The following is a 16250-nucleotide window of genomic DNA, read 5'->3' on the forward strand; positions in this document are numbered from 1 at the left end:
CCGGGCCCCGGATGCAAGAGGCCGGCGGAGGGACGTCATTGTTCCCCGACGGGCTGTAACAGTAGGCGGAGCGGGCCGGGCTGAGGCGGGGGCTGCGGCGAGGGGGACCCGGCAGCGCCGAGTCAAGCGGGGCCGAGCCAGGTAATGGGGCTGGGGGGGAGAGTCAGGCCTGGCGGCGGCCTGGCACAGCCCGGCAGCACCGCGTGCATTTCCCTGCCTGGAAATCAATGGGCCGGCGGGGAGGGGCCGGCCCGGGAAAGGAAAGGGAAAGCGATCGGCGGGAGCAGCCGGCTCAGCCCAGCCCAGCCCGCCGGGGCGCCGGCCGGGCATTCGGCCGCTGCCCTCCTGGCTGGCGGGCAGCCGGAGGGGGTGGGACCCCCGGGCGGGGCGGGGCGCCGTCCCCAGCACGCGGCGGAGGGACCCAGCCCCGCCACCGCCACCACCCCCTGGGCCGTCGGGACCGGCCCACTCCCGGCGCTGCGGGCGGTGGCGGTGCGCGGCACGATGCCTCCGCGCCCGCCTCCTCCGTTCCGCGCCGGGTTCCCTCCGGCGCCCGCCCGCCGCCTGCCTCTCCCTTTCCCTCTTCTGCTGGACCGGGCACCCGGCGTTGCTTCCGCGCGTCCCGCTGCCGGCGGGAGAGCGGTCGGCATCCCCCTGCCTCGAGTCCCGCGGCGTTGCTGCCTGCAGCGCCGCCGCCTCCCGCTCGCGGGGTGGGGTTCCTTTCGGGTTCTGTTCGGGTTCGGGTTCACCCTTCGCGCCCCCCACCCCGCCGCGTTGCCATGGGCACGGAGTCGCCGCTGGGCGATGCCAGGCGCACTCCTGTCCCCGGACTGTGAGGCGCGGACGCGGGCTCGGGCCCGGAAAGGTGAAGCTGGGGTGGGGAGGGCGGGCTCGGAGGCGGAGCAGCCCGGTGCCGGGACTGCCCCCAGCGGGGCCGGGAGCCGCGGGGCTGGCGTGCGGGATGGTCCGGCGTGTAGGGATGCGGAAAGGTCCGGCTCAGTGCGGCCGGGAGTGGCGGCTGCGCTGGGGAACTGGGCGGTCAGGGAGCGCGAAGGGTTACCCTGCACCTCACCTGCATCACAGCCTTGCCATGAAGGGTGAAGTGATCATTAATTTCGCGTTTCCTGGATGGATTATTTTTTAATGAAAGTAAAACTAGCGTGGCGTGCGTGCGTGTTCGCGGTGTTTCCTCATTTCCTTTTATTTCTCTTGCTCGCTTGCCTGTGGAGGTGCAGTGTGGAAGTGTAGTTTGGGATTTAGAGATGCAAATGTGCCCGGTCGTCATATTTGTGCTGGAGTAGTTCTCCACAGTTACTCTTTATTCTTACCAAGATACTTCAGTGTTGCTGAAAATGTTTGTTTTGTAATGCATCATCGCTACTCCCTGGTTAAACGCAGTTTTGTGAATGGGATAGTGTATAAAAACTTCCTGAGCTGTGATTTATTGTATGCAAACTGGAGAGGAAATATAAATATTTAGATTCACGTCCTAACTGATGTGTTTTGTGAGGACACTGCTGGAAACAATCTAAGCAATGCTGATGCAAAACTCCAAGTGGAAGCAAAGTAGCTGTACCCCTCACTTGTCAAAAATAAATCAAAAAATACATAACACTTCTCCTGTTGGTCAAGATAACACTCAAGATTTTTGTGGTAATATCCTTCTGTTTGCCTTTTACTTAAGTCTTAATTGTGTTTTTTGGTCCCACAAATACGTTTCAAATACGTTGTTGAAACACTTTCTCTTTCAATCAGAAAAAGGAGATGCCACTGGGATCTGCAATTTGAAGCCTGTATCTTATCAGAAAATCACTGTGTCCAAGATCAGTCATCTTAGTCTTCCAAAATGGACAAGGATGTCTTAATTTCTCAGTAGAAAGAGAGGGTATTTTCCACTTTTTCATTGTCTCAGAAATGGAAAATGTGTATAGAGTGGATTTTCAGTTTAAAATTTACAGGAAAAAAGATCCAATGTAAGGATTTGCACATGATTTGTCTTTTGTGGCACTGGAGATTCTCTAATGGGCTTTGTTTAAGCTACAAATCTCCGTTTAACCTCTAAATATTAAATCTTCAGATTTATCAATATCAATCAAATTGTCCTATAAATCTGAAACTGCTTTGTGCTTTATTTCAGTGTAACAGAGGTGTTTATGCTTTAAACTCTCAGTTTAAAGTTTCCCTAAGCTTAAAAAGTCCCCATGTGCCACAGTAAGATAGCAGCAAAAATTTACATACAGAATTGATAATTGATCATGTAATTATTCAGCAGCTTACTATGCATATACACAGTGTATTTAAAGAGGTATCATCTTGAAACCTAATCAGCATTTTAAAAAGGACTTGGTATCAGTTATTGCCTTTGTCCTTGAGTTTGTTTTGCTTTCTTCAATGTTCAGCATTTCCTTTTTATGGCTTACATTCCTCTGTCATTTTGTCAGAGGAGAACCTACAGTGTTATGTAACTAGAACTGAAAAAAGTGGGGTTTGGTTTAACTTTTTGGTTGATGGTTGTAACTGTGATAGATGCAAAATTCTTCCAGGACTGCTGACAAAATTGTATCCAAACAAATCTTGGAGTGGCTGAAGAAACCCAGGCAGAAGTATATTAACCAGAGTTTCCTATCTCTCCTTACCTAAGATACCTCAGAGCCTTATCCCATTCTCTGCATGTCAGAGCTGTGTTGTTCCCAGGAGTGAAAAGATGGGCTAACCAGCTGCTCCTGGTTCTCATCAGGACAGCACTCCAACATGCCACTACTCGCAGTTCCTTTTTACAACTTCTTTGTAACTGTAAAGGATGAAAATCCCATGCAAGAGAAAGAAATGTCATCAGTAGCCAGCTCTGCAGAAGTGAAAAGCAATATATTTTTGATGAAAGACTCTGAGTGTTTAGTTTTGGGTTTGGTGTTTGGGTGTTGGTTTTTTAATAATTCTTATCAGCTATTTAGCACATCAAGTAATTTCTTTGAGACCAAGTGACAGGATTTCTTCTTTTCTTTCTGGAATGCTTCTTGACATTCTTATGTCAACCAGAATTTTCTCCTCTGTTACAGATATGAACAATGACCATAGTTAACAAGCCAAAATCCTCAAAATCTAAAAAATCATCATCAAGGCGGTCTGACAAACCTAAGAAACCCCGTACTAAAAAAATGACATCACGCACTGCAAATCTGGGCCGGGTACCACCTACAGAAGATCCAAAAAAAGTCTCTGTGGACAAAGGACATGGAGATGCTATTTATTGTAGATCATCTCAAAAAACTAAGCCTTTTGCCCAAAGAGATCTAGGTAAGTATGTATTTTGTGTCTGTGTCCCCACCCCTTTTTCTTAAAAACAAAACAAGAGTAGAAAATGCAGTTCTTACTTGTTGCAAAGCTATAAAATGGGGGACTAGAACAAGTAAAGACTTCAGTAGTAGAGCTGCTAATCCTCTGAAGCAACTGGGGCTGGTGCTGCAGAACTTCTTTTTGTCTGGTTACAGTGTCTTTGTAACTTAGTTTTGATCTATTTACAATCAGTCATGGGGAGCTATTTATAGTAGAGAAAGTATTTGGGAAAAGTGAATTTTACCTTTGTTATTCACACTTCCATGAGCCCTTGGATGATAATACTGCTCAGAAAAAGGTATCTGTAGGGTTACCTTCTGTGACTGTTACTTGGTTATTTTTCTGTCTTTGATCTTATACTTACCAGTGTTTAATGACAAGTGTAAGTTTGTGGTCTATGTGGAATAAGGGGAAAAAAACAGTAATTGAGTTAATAATCAGATTAAAAGCTACATATGGAAAGAAACCTGGCAAAAAAAGTTACTGAAATAAGAGTGATAGTTTGTCTTAGAAGAACTGAAACAGATTAATAAACTGCTGTCCAAAACTGTGCTGACCAGAAAATACAAGTGGCAGTGTTAAAGCTCAGTGTGAAATGTTTTTGTGTTTTGGAGTATAGCTGGTTCTTCTGGGTGCTTATGCAGAATGCTTGTTTTTAAATGCCCTTAGCAAAACAAAGCCAATATATATTTTCTAAAGTATATTTCTCCCACAGTTGTTAATGATGGAATTGCCCCGCCACAAAGGATTCTTTTCCCACCTGAGAAAATTTGTATGGACTGGCAGCAAACACAAAGTGTTGGAGTTGGACTACAAAATCTTGGCAACACATGCTTCCTGAATTCTACTCTACAGTGTTTAACCTACACACCTCCTCTAGCCAATTATATGCTTTCTCTTGAACACACCCAGTCTTGTGAGTACTCTGCAGCATTATTTCACATCTGTTGGACAGCTCTGAAGGTGAAAGAACAACAATAAATCTGTGAAGAAGACTCTCACTTGTCCTGTTCTAGCTGTAGAAGCTGGCTTCCCCCATGATCTTCCAGGTCACTTCCAACCTAAATGATTCTGTGTGCATTTGTTCATTGAATGCACCATGGCAAAACTTAGAAAAATATCACTTCTTGCTTCATGGGAACAATGAATTGCATTGTAAAGTGGATGCACACTTGGCATTGAGGGCTCCTAGGGGTAGAAAGGTGATGGAATTGAGGATATTGGTGCCCTAGGTTCCCAGTCTCTGCAGCCTAGCTAGTGTAATGAACTGATAAATTCTATGTTGACTCTTAGGCCATTTTTAAAAAAAACAAAACAAAACCAAAGACCAACCCAACCTAGAAAGCACTACAAGCTGGTCTCTTCTGAACCCAAACAGGAATTTGTGGGAGACTGTATTAAAATTTTGACTGACTTTATTTTAAAGAAAATCTTGTCTTTTTTCAACCCTTAAATTAGTGTTACTTGAATTTAATTTTTATACTTTAATTTCTTTAAGCCTAAGAGCCTCTTTTCACATCTATATGTGTGTGTTTTTACAAAGGTACCTGTATGCTTTCTTAGTCTGGTAGTCTTTATTCCTAGAATCACAGAATCATTCTGGCTGGAAAAGACCTTTAAGGTCATCACGTCTAACCATCAACCTGACTCTAGCAAGTCCAGTGCTAAACCATATTCCTAAGCACCTAAACTGTGTTTTCTTAACATATATAAAGATTTCAGTTAAGAATCCTGTTGAAAAATGAGGACAGAAGTCCTGATACCTACATTACTTTCATCTTTCCTTTCTCCCAGAGGATTCCGAGCTCTGTGTCATGTAGCTCACCTAACAGCAGCATGCTGAAAATAACACACCTTCTCTTCAGTGCTGTAGCATCAATGTCAATATTGTTTCCCCATATATTCTTAAGTCTGTGGAGTTTCAAGCTTCTGTCAGCCTACAAAACCAAAATGACATTGCAATCGTTACTTAGATTTCTTATTAGGAAATGCACTTTAATACTGACTTAATCAACATTTTAATTGATGCTTTAGGAGAATACAATGTATCACAGAAAGCAGACATTGTACCAGTAATTTAAAGATAATTAGAGGTTATGGGGGTTTTATAGTAATATATATATTTGTCTGGCTTGTGATACTTTCTTCTGTCACTCTTCAGGTCATGAAAAAGGCTTCTGTATGATGTGCACTATGGAAACTCACATAAACCAGGTCCTGTGCTTCTCTAATAATGCCATCAAACCCACCTCTGTTATCAATGGCCTTAAAAGTAAGTAATTTTAGATGGTTTTAAATCTTCCTATTATTTTTCAAAGAATGGTTTGATAAAAAGTAAATTATTTTGATTCCTTAAAGAAGAGAGATGTTAAAAATAGGAGCTTTTGATTTTCTATGAGAGAAATTTAATGACCCTCTTATTTATTAGGAATAGGAAAACATTTCCGTTTTGGCAGTCAAGAGGATGCACATGAATTCTTATGCTTCACTGTTGATGCTTTGCAGAAAGCTTGCTTAAATGGAAGCACCAAGTAAGCATAAACAAATTAACTTTTAAATATTTCCTAGCCCCTCCTGCTCCTTCATTTACTGTCATAAATTTACTATTGTAAATTAAAATCTCATGTTTCATAAAAAAAGAAACCTAAGGGTTTACTCTGTGCCTCTCTTCTGACATGTGATTGATTTATTTCCAGATTGGACAGATCTTCTCAAGGCACCACGCTTATTTATCAAATATTTGGAGGATATCTAAGATCACGAGGTAGTTTAAAAAAATCTAACTGTCCTTAGAACTGTTCTGTGGCTTTTTTTGTCTGTCTGTAGTAAAAGAGTTTGTAGTTCGACTACAGTATTAATAATTGAAATTTGCAGAGTTAGTCTTCTTCAGATATTATTAAGCTTTTGTATTTTTATTCCAGTGAAGTGCTTGAACTGCAAGGCTGTTTCAGATACGTATGAGCCCTTCCTAAATATTCCTTTGGATATAAAGGTAAGATGTTTTGTGAATATGGACTGAAATGTGTAAAGACTTGTAGAGCTTTCTGAATTAACTCAACTTACTTTAAAACATACCCTGTTAAAACAAAGAGCTTCAAATGGTAGGGGTTACTTCTGGATATCATAGAATCCAAACTTCCTGCCAAAGCCAAAACGCCTAGGGCAGGTGCTCAGAAATGTGTCCATATGTGTCTTGAAAGACTCTAGAGAAAGAGACTCCACAACTTCTCTAGGCAGCCTGTTCCAGTGCTCCTTCACCCTTACAGTAAAAAAGTTTTGAGATGTTACCTCTTTTTGAGATGGAACTTCCTGGGTTACAGTTCTGTTTCCTCTTGTCCGGTCACAAAACACCACTGAAAAGAGATCAACCTTTTCAATGGACTGGACTTTGTTTTTCAGTGGAACTCATGTAGATGGTCTCCATGCATGCACTGGATTTAAATTGGAAAATTAAAAACTGTATCTACAGAAACCACAATCCTCAATCACTTGACTTCAATATGCACCTGTTGTAAGACTGATGAGTTTGATTGTTCTCATTGATGATGCCAAAGCATAGCACAGATGTTGTCTATGGTATTGCAAGGTGTATTTATTTTGAGGTAGAATGATTTTCAGATAAATGCTCAGCATATTGTGTTTCTACTTCCTCCTTCACACTGCTTCCTGGTAGGTCCCTTAAGTATGAACTAGCAAGGTTCTCTCTTGAACTCCTAGTAATTGGTTGAAATGTTGCATTTTCAACGACTTAGTACTCTGCCTTTTTACTCTTCCAGGCCGTTACATCTGTCACCAGAGCTCTAGAACAATTTGTGAAACCAGAACAACTGGACGGTGAAAATAGCTATAAGTGCAGCAAGTAAGATTGTGACTAATTACATCTTCATACAAGATACACGTTTAATGCATTGCATGGCTTACAGCATAACTTATCTTTTGACTATGTTTAGAAAAAAGATGAGACTGAGCTCTCTGTTTTTTCATTTAGTTTTGCTTATATAACTAATAAGCTGAAATCATTTAGAGCCTGGAAAATAGTACATGTGTTTCTAAGAGAAATTTTTGTGTCCTGATTGAATATTTGGAATTGTAAGAATTGTGGCTATTAACTAACTTTAGATTTTTATTCCTAGCATTGTTTACACTGGGGCCTCTGGCTGTTGGGAAGCTCTACCTTTTTGGCAGAATAAAGATATATGTCCAGGAATCTCTTTGGCTACCAAAAAATAATGTTACGTGTCCTTTGTTCTGTAGAGCTGTCCTTTTATATCCTGCTGGCTTCTCTCTCTTAAGAAACCTGAAGGCAGTGTCTAGATTTATGAAAAGAAAAAACACATTATGCGAGTAAATATTATTCAAATAATGTAAGTGTGTGTGAGAGATGAAAACTTGTCTTTTGGGAGGTAAAAGAATCTGCTATTAACCATTTATCTGTGCTTGGTTTTAAGGTGCAAAAAGATGGTTCCTGCATCAAAGAGGTATACAATACATCGTTCTTCCAATGTCCTCACCATATCTCTGAAAAGATTTGCAAATTTTACAGGTGGAAAGATCAACAAGGTACTATTTACAGCTGCAATGTAACTTTATCTGCTTGGACTGAAAGGTTTCCCAAAGATGAATACTCTAAAAAGCTGCTAACATTTGCAGGCACTAACTGTAGACTAAGAACTGTAGTGGAAGAGAAGTCAGACAGCTGTGGCTTCTTTCTTTTTAAATAATGATAAAAGAGCCTGTGTCACAGTAAGAATCTACCTTACTCTTAAAGAGCTAATTCTGTAGAAAACACTCTCTGCAACTTAAATTATGAAGCATTGTTTATGAAAATAAGTATTTTTAAATGAATCAAAAAACAGATTAATCTAATCCTAGTCTGTGTTTTTAGAAATGTGTTTTTCAGGCTGTTGCATGAGGCATTTCAGGATAAGTTTTGATCTTCTTGCTCTGTCCTTAGGATGTAAAATACCCTGAATATCTGGATCTTCGAGCATATATGTCCCAAGCAATTGGAGAACCACTCATCTATGCTTTATATGCAGTTCTAGTACATAATGGCTTCAACTGTAATGCAGGACACTATCTCTGCTTCATAAAGGTAGATATCAGCTTGATTTCTAGCAGGGTAAAGTCAGCGTGAACAAATTAAAACATTGCCTGGTATCCTCTCCTGTTAGGAGGAAAGGTTGTGTTGTATGTTTTGCTTGGTATGTTTTGCTCTGCAGTGCTCTATCTGTGATCTCACTTGGAAAACAAGCAGTTAATCTAAAGATGCCATTGTCTTTATTTGCAGGCTGGTAACGGACATTGGTATAGAATGAATGATGCCTCAGTAGAGCTTTCTGATATCAAAACAGTTCTCACACAGCAAGCTTATGTACTTTTTTATATCAGGTAATAAAAATACTAAAGGTAATCTATTTTCTGTTATGGATATTTTTCTTCTTTTCAAGTGTTTTTCTCTCTTGGAGGAGATTACTATTGCTACAATTCAGTTTTGTTTAACCAGAAATTCCCCACGTCAGTTAATTTTTACTTTATCAGCGTTAAACTGCTGCATTTGTGGACATTGTTAGATATCTGATCTCTGGAGTTGGCAAATGTAGAAAAAAAGGAGAAATGAATCTGTAATGATGCTGTAAGGATAAGTAAGTGCTCTGAAGGAGAGAGTCATTGTAGGAAGACCGTTATGTAATTTTTAGTTTATATTCTTGGTAAAGACTTTTGCATATATCTTCTTTGTCATACCAACTGGTGCTATAAAATTATGGGATGGGGTTTAAGCTGTAAACTCAAAACTCAATACTAAGATCACTGCTCTTTTCCCAAGGCGTTATGATTTGACACTTGGAGAACGTGCTTTCTACTTACCTGCACCATCTTATCCCCGTCCATTCCTTGGTCAGCGGGGGGCTAACAGTAAGCAGGCTGGATTTATAGGACCACGACTTCCTCCTCATATGATTAAGGTAATCTGAGATAATGATAGTGGGGTTTGTGTTTGGTGTGTGGTGTTTTTCTTTTTGCATCTGAGTTTTGTTTTCCCTCCCCCCTGCAGCTTTCTTCATAGCCCTCATGCTACAGCCAGAATTATTAAAACAAGGGCTAATCCTAAATTGTGCAGCCATGCTACTTAGTACCTTGTGCTTCCAGCTCAGCTTTCTAAAGCACTGAAAACTACAGTCTTGAGAAAATTTAGGCTATTAGTGGTTACATAACTTTTTTTTTAAAGTAAATATCCTTCCTCCCCCTATCAGTATCATTTTACCTGAAACAGTGAAAAGAAATTGTAGGGAAAGTTTAAAGGGAAAAATAATACACTTGGGAATAGCATAAGTCAATATTGTTTTGGTGGGTTTCAAAAAGGGTGCTCATTTGATACTAATAGCAAAAGCAGGAAGTAAACACATTTGTTGGATTTACATCTATATTTGAAGGAAGGTGGTTTTTCTTCTTAGTTGTTGAGACAATTCGTAAAAATATTTAGAGGAGAAATTTTATATTTTAAAATTTTAATTGCTGTGTGTTTGCATGAATCCATCCTGTAATCTCTCTTTTTTTTAAATACAGAATACAAGTCACTTAAATGGAAATGGACCCCTAAAAGAGGATCCAAATAATGTTGGTGTCACCCTAAAAAGGCCATCATCAGCTCCACCAACAGCTTGTGTACAAAACTGGGCAATTACAAGGCCATCAGTTACTGACTCCTCAAAAAACCAGAAGATAACTATCAGTATTCATAACAAATTGCCTGCACGACAAACTGTGTCACAGCCTGACTGTCACAGTAGTGCTGCAGAGGATGAGGATCTAAGCAAGCCCCTTCCTTCATCCACAGTTACCAATTCTGCACTGGATTCTACCTCAAATACATCTAGAGTGTCAGTTGCTGCTAACCATTCTAAACAGGAAGGTCCTGATGAAACTTTTGTTGAGCCAGCAGTGAATGGGAATGCTAAACTAAGCTTTGATAACACAGTCCCTTACAGTGCAGAGCCTTCAGGAAAAGCTGAGGTAACCAAGGGCTTGTTTAAACGGAACTGCAACGTAGTATCTTCTAATGGAATTTTGATTGGAAAAGTGGTCCATACATTGCAGAATTCCCATACTTCCTGCCAGAATGTTAAAGAAGAAAGATCTCAGCGTGAGCTGCCAAAAAAAGATTCACTCAATGGTGCTATTAGTATAGATAATGAATTTAAAGAAAATGGACTTAAACTTGATGATTCCGCTTGCCAAGTTCCACCTGTTAAACCTTCTGAGGTTTTCTTTTCTAAAACAAATGGATTGCTTGACACAGTGAGTTATGTTTTGTTTCATCTAGAATTTCTCACCTATGATGTATTCTGTATTCAGGTGTATTACCGTGTTCCTATTTCATGTGAAATGCCATGAAAAACCCAGCATAGATTCCATAATGATGTTTTGTGCAGGTCACCCGTTAGAATTTGCTGAGCTGACATATAAGAACATCTCAACTTAAAAGAGGCTCAGCTGAGATGGTACTTCATAAGTTTCTTAAATGTATTTGGGGGAATCAGTGCCCATGATGTATAAAAATAGGAGAGTGAATACAATTCAATCTTGTTTAACAGCTAATGTAGAGATTTTGCAACCACAGATTTCTGCTAAAGATAGTATTTTTATGTCTGTTAATTTCTATGTTTTAATTTTAGATGACTGTAGCTTTGTCACCAGTTCCCCAAGAAATTATCTTAGAATCTCTTGGATATAGCCAGATGAACAGCTTGTCTGAGGAAATGAGGTAAAATAAGTATAATCTGATTAAAACAAGATTTCATACAAGTTCATCATTGTATTACCTGGGTACTAATACTACTTAATAGAAAGATATAAATCAGCACAGAGAATTCCACACTGATCATCTAGTGCTGCAAACATCTTACATACAGGTGGATACCTCTTAGAAAACCTTCACTTCTTCAGAGAGTGTTTTCCTTTTTCCATTTACAGAAATATTTTCTCTATTCCTTTTTCTTTTTTTTTTTTTCCATTCTATGATGTGTGAATGTAAAGTCCTACTATCTGCCCTCTTAATTGGGAGAGAAAGAGAAATCTGTGTTTTCACTTTTTTGTCAATGGGAGAAGAGCAAATATAGTGGGTTTGGCTATTGATGTGATTCATCAGATGAGATGTGTTGGCTGTGTCCTTCAGTTTTTCAGTAGCCAGCCATTTCTTTACTTAAGGGGATTTTACTCCTAGCATTCATCTTTTAGATGGGTGTTTTCAAGTGAAAAATGTGTTTTTATTTTGTGCAGTGTCCCTGGACCTCAGAAACGTTGTGAAAATGATGTTCAGATGGATACTGCAGTGATGGAAAAAGTGTTTGCAAACGAAGAATCCAGGAAGGTGCCTTCCAGCTTCAGCTGCAACACTGAGAATGTTTTAACTAAATCTGATGCTGATAAATGCCAAGATAAATGCCAGGTCACAAAGGACATTTCTAATAACTATGTAGAAGTACCACCTGTAAATGACTCTTCTATTACAAAGCTGGATAAAGTTTTGGAGAGTCAGTTTTCTAGAGATGAGGGATTGAGTAACAAAAAGTCTGAGGAAGATAAACATAGGAAAAAATATAAGAAAAAAATGCATGACTCTAAAAAAAATGACAAAGAGCACTACCGAAAAAAGAGAGAAACCTCAGACACTGAAGAGAAGGAGAAGCAAACCAGAAGCAAACCAGATGATCAGTCCCCTAGGCGGCAGTGCTCTCGCAGTGTGGAAGCAAACAAGCAAAATCGTCATAAGCAGGAGTATTGTAGTGACAGCAAGTATAGATCTTCCCACAGTGACAGAAACAGTCCCAATGATGGCAAAAGCTCAGGAAAATATTCTTGGTATAGATCACGAAGCAAGGAAAGAATGGAACAGGACAGGAATAGGTATTATCACTACAAACGAGAGATAACTTGGAGCCGAGAAAGATACCATCAAGATCAACCATGGAGATGGGAAAAATGCAGATACTACAATGAATATTATTTCTGTCATGGAGCAAGAGACAGTAGAAAGTCCTCTTACTGTGATAAAGACTTTGACAAATCCAGTCAAGCTTACAACAGGTCGCATAAGGATTATCACTGCAAAAGCAGATGGCCTCACAATGCACTCTCTAGAGAGGAAGATGTACATCACTTTAGTAGCCACAGAGCAAATTTACATCATTGTTCAGTACCTCATCAGCAATCAGAAAAATATTCTCGTGAGAGACATGGACTTCCAACTGTGTCAGCTCATTCAAATTTTGAGGACTCATCCCGGGAAATTGAAAAAGAAAGACTAAGAAATAGCAAAAGAAAATACACCCACACAGAAGAAAGTGGAAGTGAGGTAGAAAAGAAATGCCGAAAGATAGATGACCAAAGAATGAAAAAATACAAGAAGGTCAAGAAGAAAAAGAAGTCCAAAGATAAACATCGTGAGAAGGATTACAAGTAAGCAAGGATTCCAGCATAATGAGCAATTTTTTTCCTAAATCTTTTCCGGGTGTTTCTCATTTCAGCCTCCTTTTTTTTTTTTCATTGTTTCCAAATTACTTAGCATAATCTGGCTGGGGATCATGTCCTTAGGTTGGTCAAGTGAAGATAGGAAAGATATTGCTGAATTTTGTTAGAACACTAGATCTGGACCATGTAGGTAGAATCACATGTGCACACCATTCTTGATTAGTTTTCAACAAGATTTTTTAAATTCCACATACCCTACAGCTAGCCCCTGTAGATGATTTCTGTGTAAACCAGGACTTTTGCCATTCAATCAGAGGGCTTAAGTTTGCTGCATCTAAAGTAAGTTAGATGTCCAAAAATTACAACAAAATAGCTGACACTCTGCAAGTCATCACCTGTGGTAACATAACGTTTCATATATGCAACAGGTGCCACATCTGTTTTTCTATTTTTAACTTGCATGTTTCCTTCAGACTTTATTATATGGATTTCTCTGTGCTCCGCTTTGTCAATGACAATCGCAAACGTAAGAAAAAGAAGAAAAAGAAGAAACACATCAGGAAACTGAAAGGGTTCTTGGAATATTTAGATCCTCGTTTCCAGAAGAAAACACGGGAAAAGAAGGAAGAGTCCTGTCCTCCAGGCAACTATTTATGTGAGCAATACAAAAGCCAGGGCAGTAAACAACCCTACAAGGAAGGGAAGCCTTACAGTCCGGCAGGTGACAGCAAGAGATACAGCTCCAGCACATCCACTCAGGATGTTAAAGGTAAGGAGACACAAAACGCTTGTAAAAATGTTGGTATGATGAAATACCTGCTTTATACCATGGCTTCCAAACAGCCTGCATTACAAAAAACAAAACAAACAAACCAGAAAAAAAACAAAAACTGCCAGGAAAAATTTTATTTAATCTGATGGTTAAGTCGTGAAGAAACGGGTTAGAAGCAGAATAAGAAAGTCAGTGTCTCATGACACGAGTCAGGGGCATTAAGATTCCTGGGCTGTGTAGGGGAAAGTGATGTTTATGGATAAGGACGATGCAAGTACCTCACTTGGATACACTGCAACACGAGTGGGATATGAGGGCTGTGAAAGCCCTTTTTTCAGTCTTTAGAATTTCAGTATTTCATTCAGACCATGGGTGTTATTTACCACCATCTTGTGGATAGTCAATCTTTTTTAAAAAGATGGGTCACAAGTAGGATACTCTGAATGATGAAATGTATTCTCAAAACAGGCAGCTGTGGCAGTGGTTTTTAGAGAGTACTGAACCTCTAAACATGGTAGGGACAGACTAGGAGCAACTGAGAAGGAATGCCCAGGAACTGTTAGCTTGTGCCATCTCAGCAGGACTCGTGATCCTTTGAGTAAATTAATAAGGACAAAAATGGCTGGAGAGAACTCAGAGCCAAATGGAGCTGTGGGCAGATTTGAGACTTCAGGAACTCAAACCACTGAGATAGGGTTTTATGTTGAACGTCAGGACAGGGAGTGACATTGCTTTCTTTTCTCTTTTTTAGCTTTGGAGCTTACTGCTGGAAGCCTTCAGTTCTCAAACTAAACCTTCCATCAAAACCAACAGCTTTTTACCATCAAATGCAACATTTTACCATTTTGATCATCCAACCCGACACTTTACCGATATTGAACACCAAACCCAACACTTGCCGATTCTGATCATCAAAACTTAAAAGTTATTATCAAAACAATTATCATCAAGACAAAATCCAGTCATAAGTGGTGCTTAACATTTCTGTACAGAATTTTACCATGAAAGAACTTTTTTTTAGTTTTTAACTTGAGACTTTCTTTTTTTAAAAATATACTTCTAATCCAAAAGGGTGGAAACTTTTTACAACTGCTGAACATTGTAAATTACCACATAAACATCTCACTGATGTGAGATAATGCCCTGGAATAGACCATCTCAAATGCTGCTTAATTACAGACTCAGGTTGACTTTATGTTATTCATGTAATGTTACTCCAAGTTAGACATCTGGTGCAAGAGCGACCAGGAATTATAAAAACTGCAACTGACAGTCTGTATATTTAATTTAAAGACTTATTTAAAATTTCACAGGCTCTCAAATAAGTAGAGTTTTGCAAGAGCTGCATCTTTTTTTCTGTGATGTCTGACACTAGAAACTTATTTACTTCACATTTGAGTTATATTCAAGATCTGAAGAAAATCTTCTGGTTTTCAACATTGTGAAGCAACAAATATGCAGTTCTGAATGTATCTCTCAAGACTATTTGTATACTCTTCCATATGTTTTTATTACATTTTCTTAATATACTGTCACTTGTCTTAAGTCTCAGTTGTCTGTTTTGTCTCTCTAAAGTGTCTAGTTACAGACAAATTCATACTGTGATTTTTATTTTTATTATTAAATGCTATCAAACTGTGATGCACTTATTATTCACTGGTCCTGCATCAGGAGATGAGTGGGGAACCTGTATTAAATACAGTTCATCTGAATAATCTGTCTGGTTTATACAAGCTGTGTTGTTCAGAGATGTCTGAAGTTTGATCTTTGTTTTTTTTTAAAGAAGATAAAAAGCACTTGCCCCACTGTAAATATATAGCATGTAAAATTTATATAGTATATAAATACAGCGAAGTTAAAATGGATTTTTACTTGAGTTTTACTTGAGTTATTTAACATGCAATATGTCATGTGAATTGACAGCTTCCAGAGTGTGTTTGCTACCCATGAAATCAGATCTTCTCACCTACCACTGAAAGGAAGATGCTGATGCTGTCAGTGAGACACAGAGAAGATAAGAAACTTGGGACTTCAGCTGCCTAGACAAGGATGCAGAAGGCCTCCTCAGAAGTTAAAAGCTTCCAAAAACAGGCAACAGGTTGGAAGCTCAGCAGTAGATTTTTACAGTATGTGACACTAAAACAACAACAAAACAAAAAGAGGAGCAAGGTTTGAGTTTTACTAAATACTCCAAGGAATATTTTGGTACATGGAGAACACCATAAAACCTAACCATAAGTGTACCCTGCGTAATGTTCCTATGGCAACAATTATGTGACGTTACATAAAGTAACATGACAAAGAAACCACACACCTGTCCTGTATCTGGCTTTTTTTTCCTCCATGGTCCTCTGGCTCCAAGAGTTGGTGTCTTCTCTTTGGTCTGATGAATAACTCTGGCATGTGTACAAACAGAGCTGAAGTCCTGACTGCTGTACCTCGGTTAAGAGCTCCCGAAGTGGAGCGGGGAGTGGAGGGCGGGCAGGGCCTGACGGCTTCGGGCCGGAGCCGAGAAGCAGGCTGGGCAGCGGCGTTAGCTACGGCTTCACCGGGGGAGTTCTAACGAATCTACCTGAGGAGCAGGGATGCGGGCCGCCCCCTCACATTTGACTCAAACTCACGGAAGGGAATTGACAAAATGTCTCCTTAATTTCGGCCGGCTCTAGGGGGGGGA

The 16250-nt window shown here is 39.9% G+C and overlaps 1 protein-coding gene across 1 annotated transcript; it reads left to right on the forward strand.

The window, feature by feature from the left end:
• Positions 1-65: 65 nt before the first annotated feature.
• On the forward strand, positions 66-15887 carry USP42 (ubiquitin specific peptidase 42). The gene is made up of 17 exons (XM_030460222.1): positions 66-141; positions 3057-3294; positions 4049-4249; positions 5495-5605; positions 5762-5864; positions 6030-6097; positions 6255-6325; positions 7110-7192; positions 7782-7893; positions 8288-8428; positions 8624-8724; positions 9161-9299; positions 9901-10632; positions 11010-11098; positions 11614-12792; positions 13278-13573; positions 14328-15887. Exons 2-17 carry the CDS (start codon positions 3066-3068, stop codon positions 14366-14368), a joined length of 3696 nt encoding a protein of 1231 aa, XP_030316082.1. The 5' UTR covers positions 66-141; positions 3057-3065; the 3' UTR covers positions 14369-15887.
• Positions 15888-16250: the final 363 nt, after the last annotated feature.

This window comes from Calypte anna, chromosome 14, assembly GCF_003957555.1.
Source record: "Calypte anna isolate BGI_N300 chromosome 14, bCalAnn1_v1.p, whole genome shotgun sequence".
Taxonomy (NCBI): Eukaryota; Metazoa; Chordata; class Aves; order Apodiformes; family Trochilidae; genus Calypte; species Calypte anna.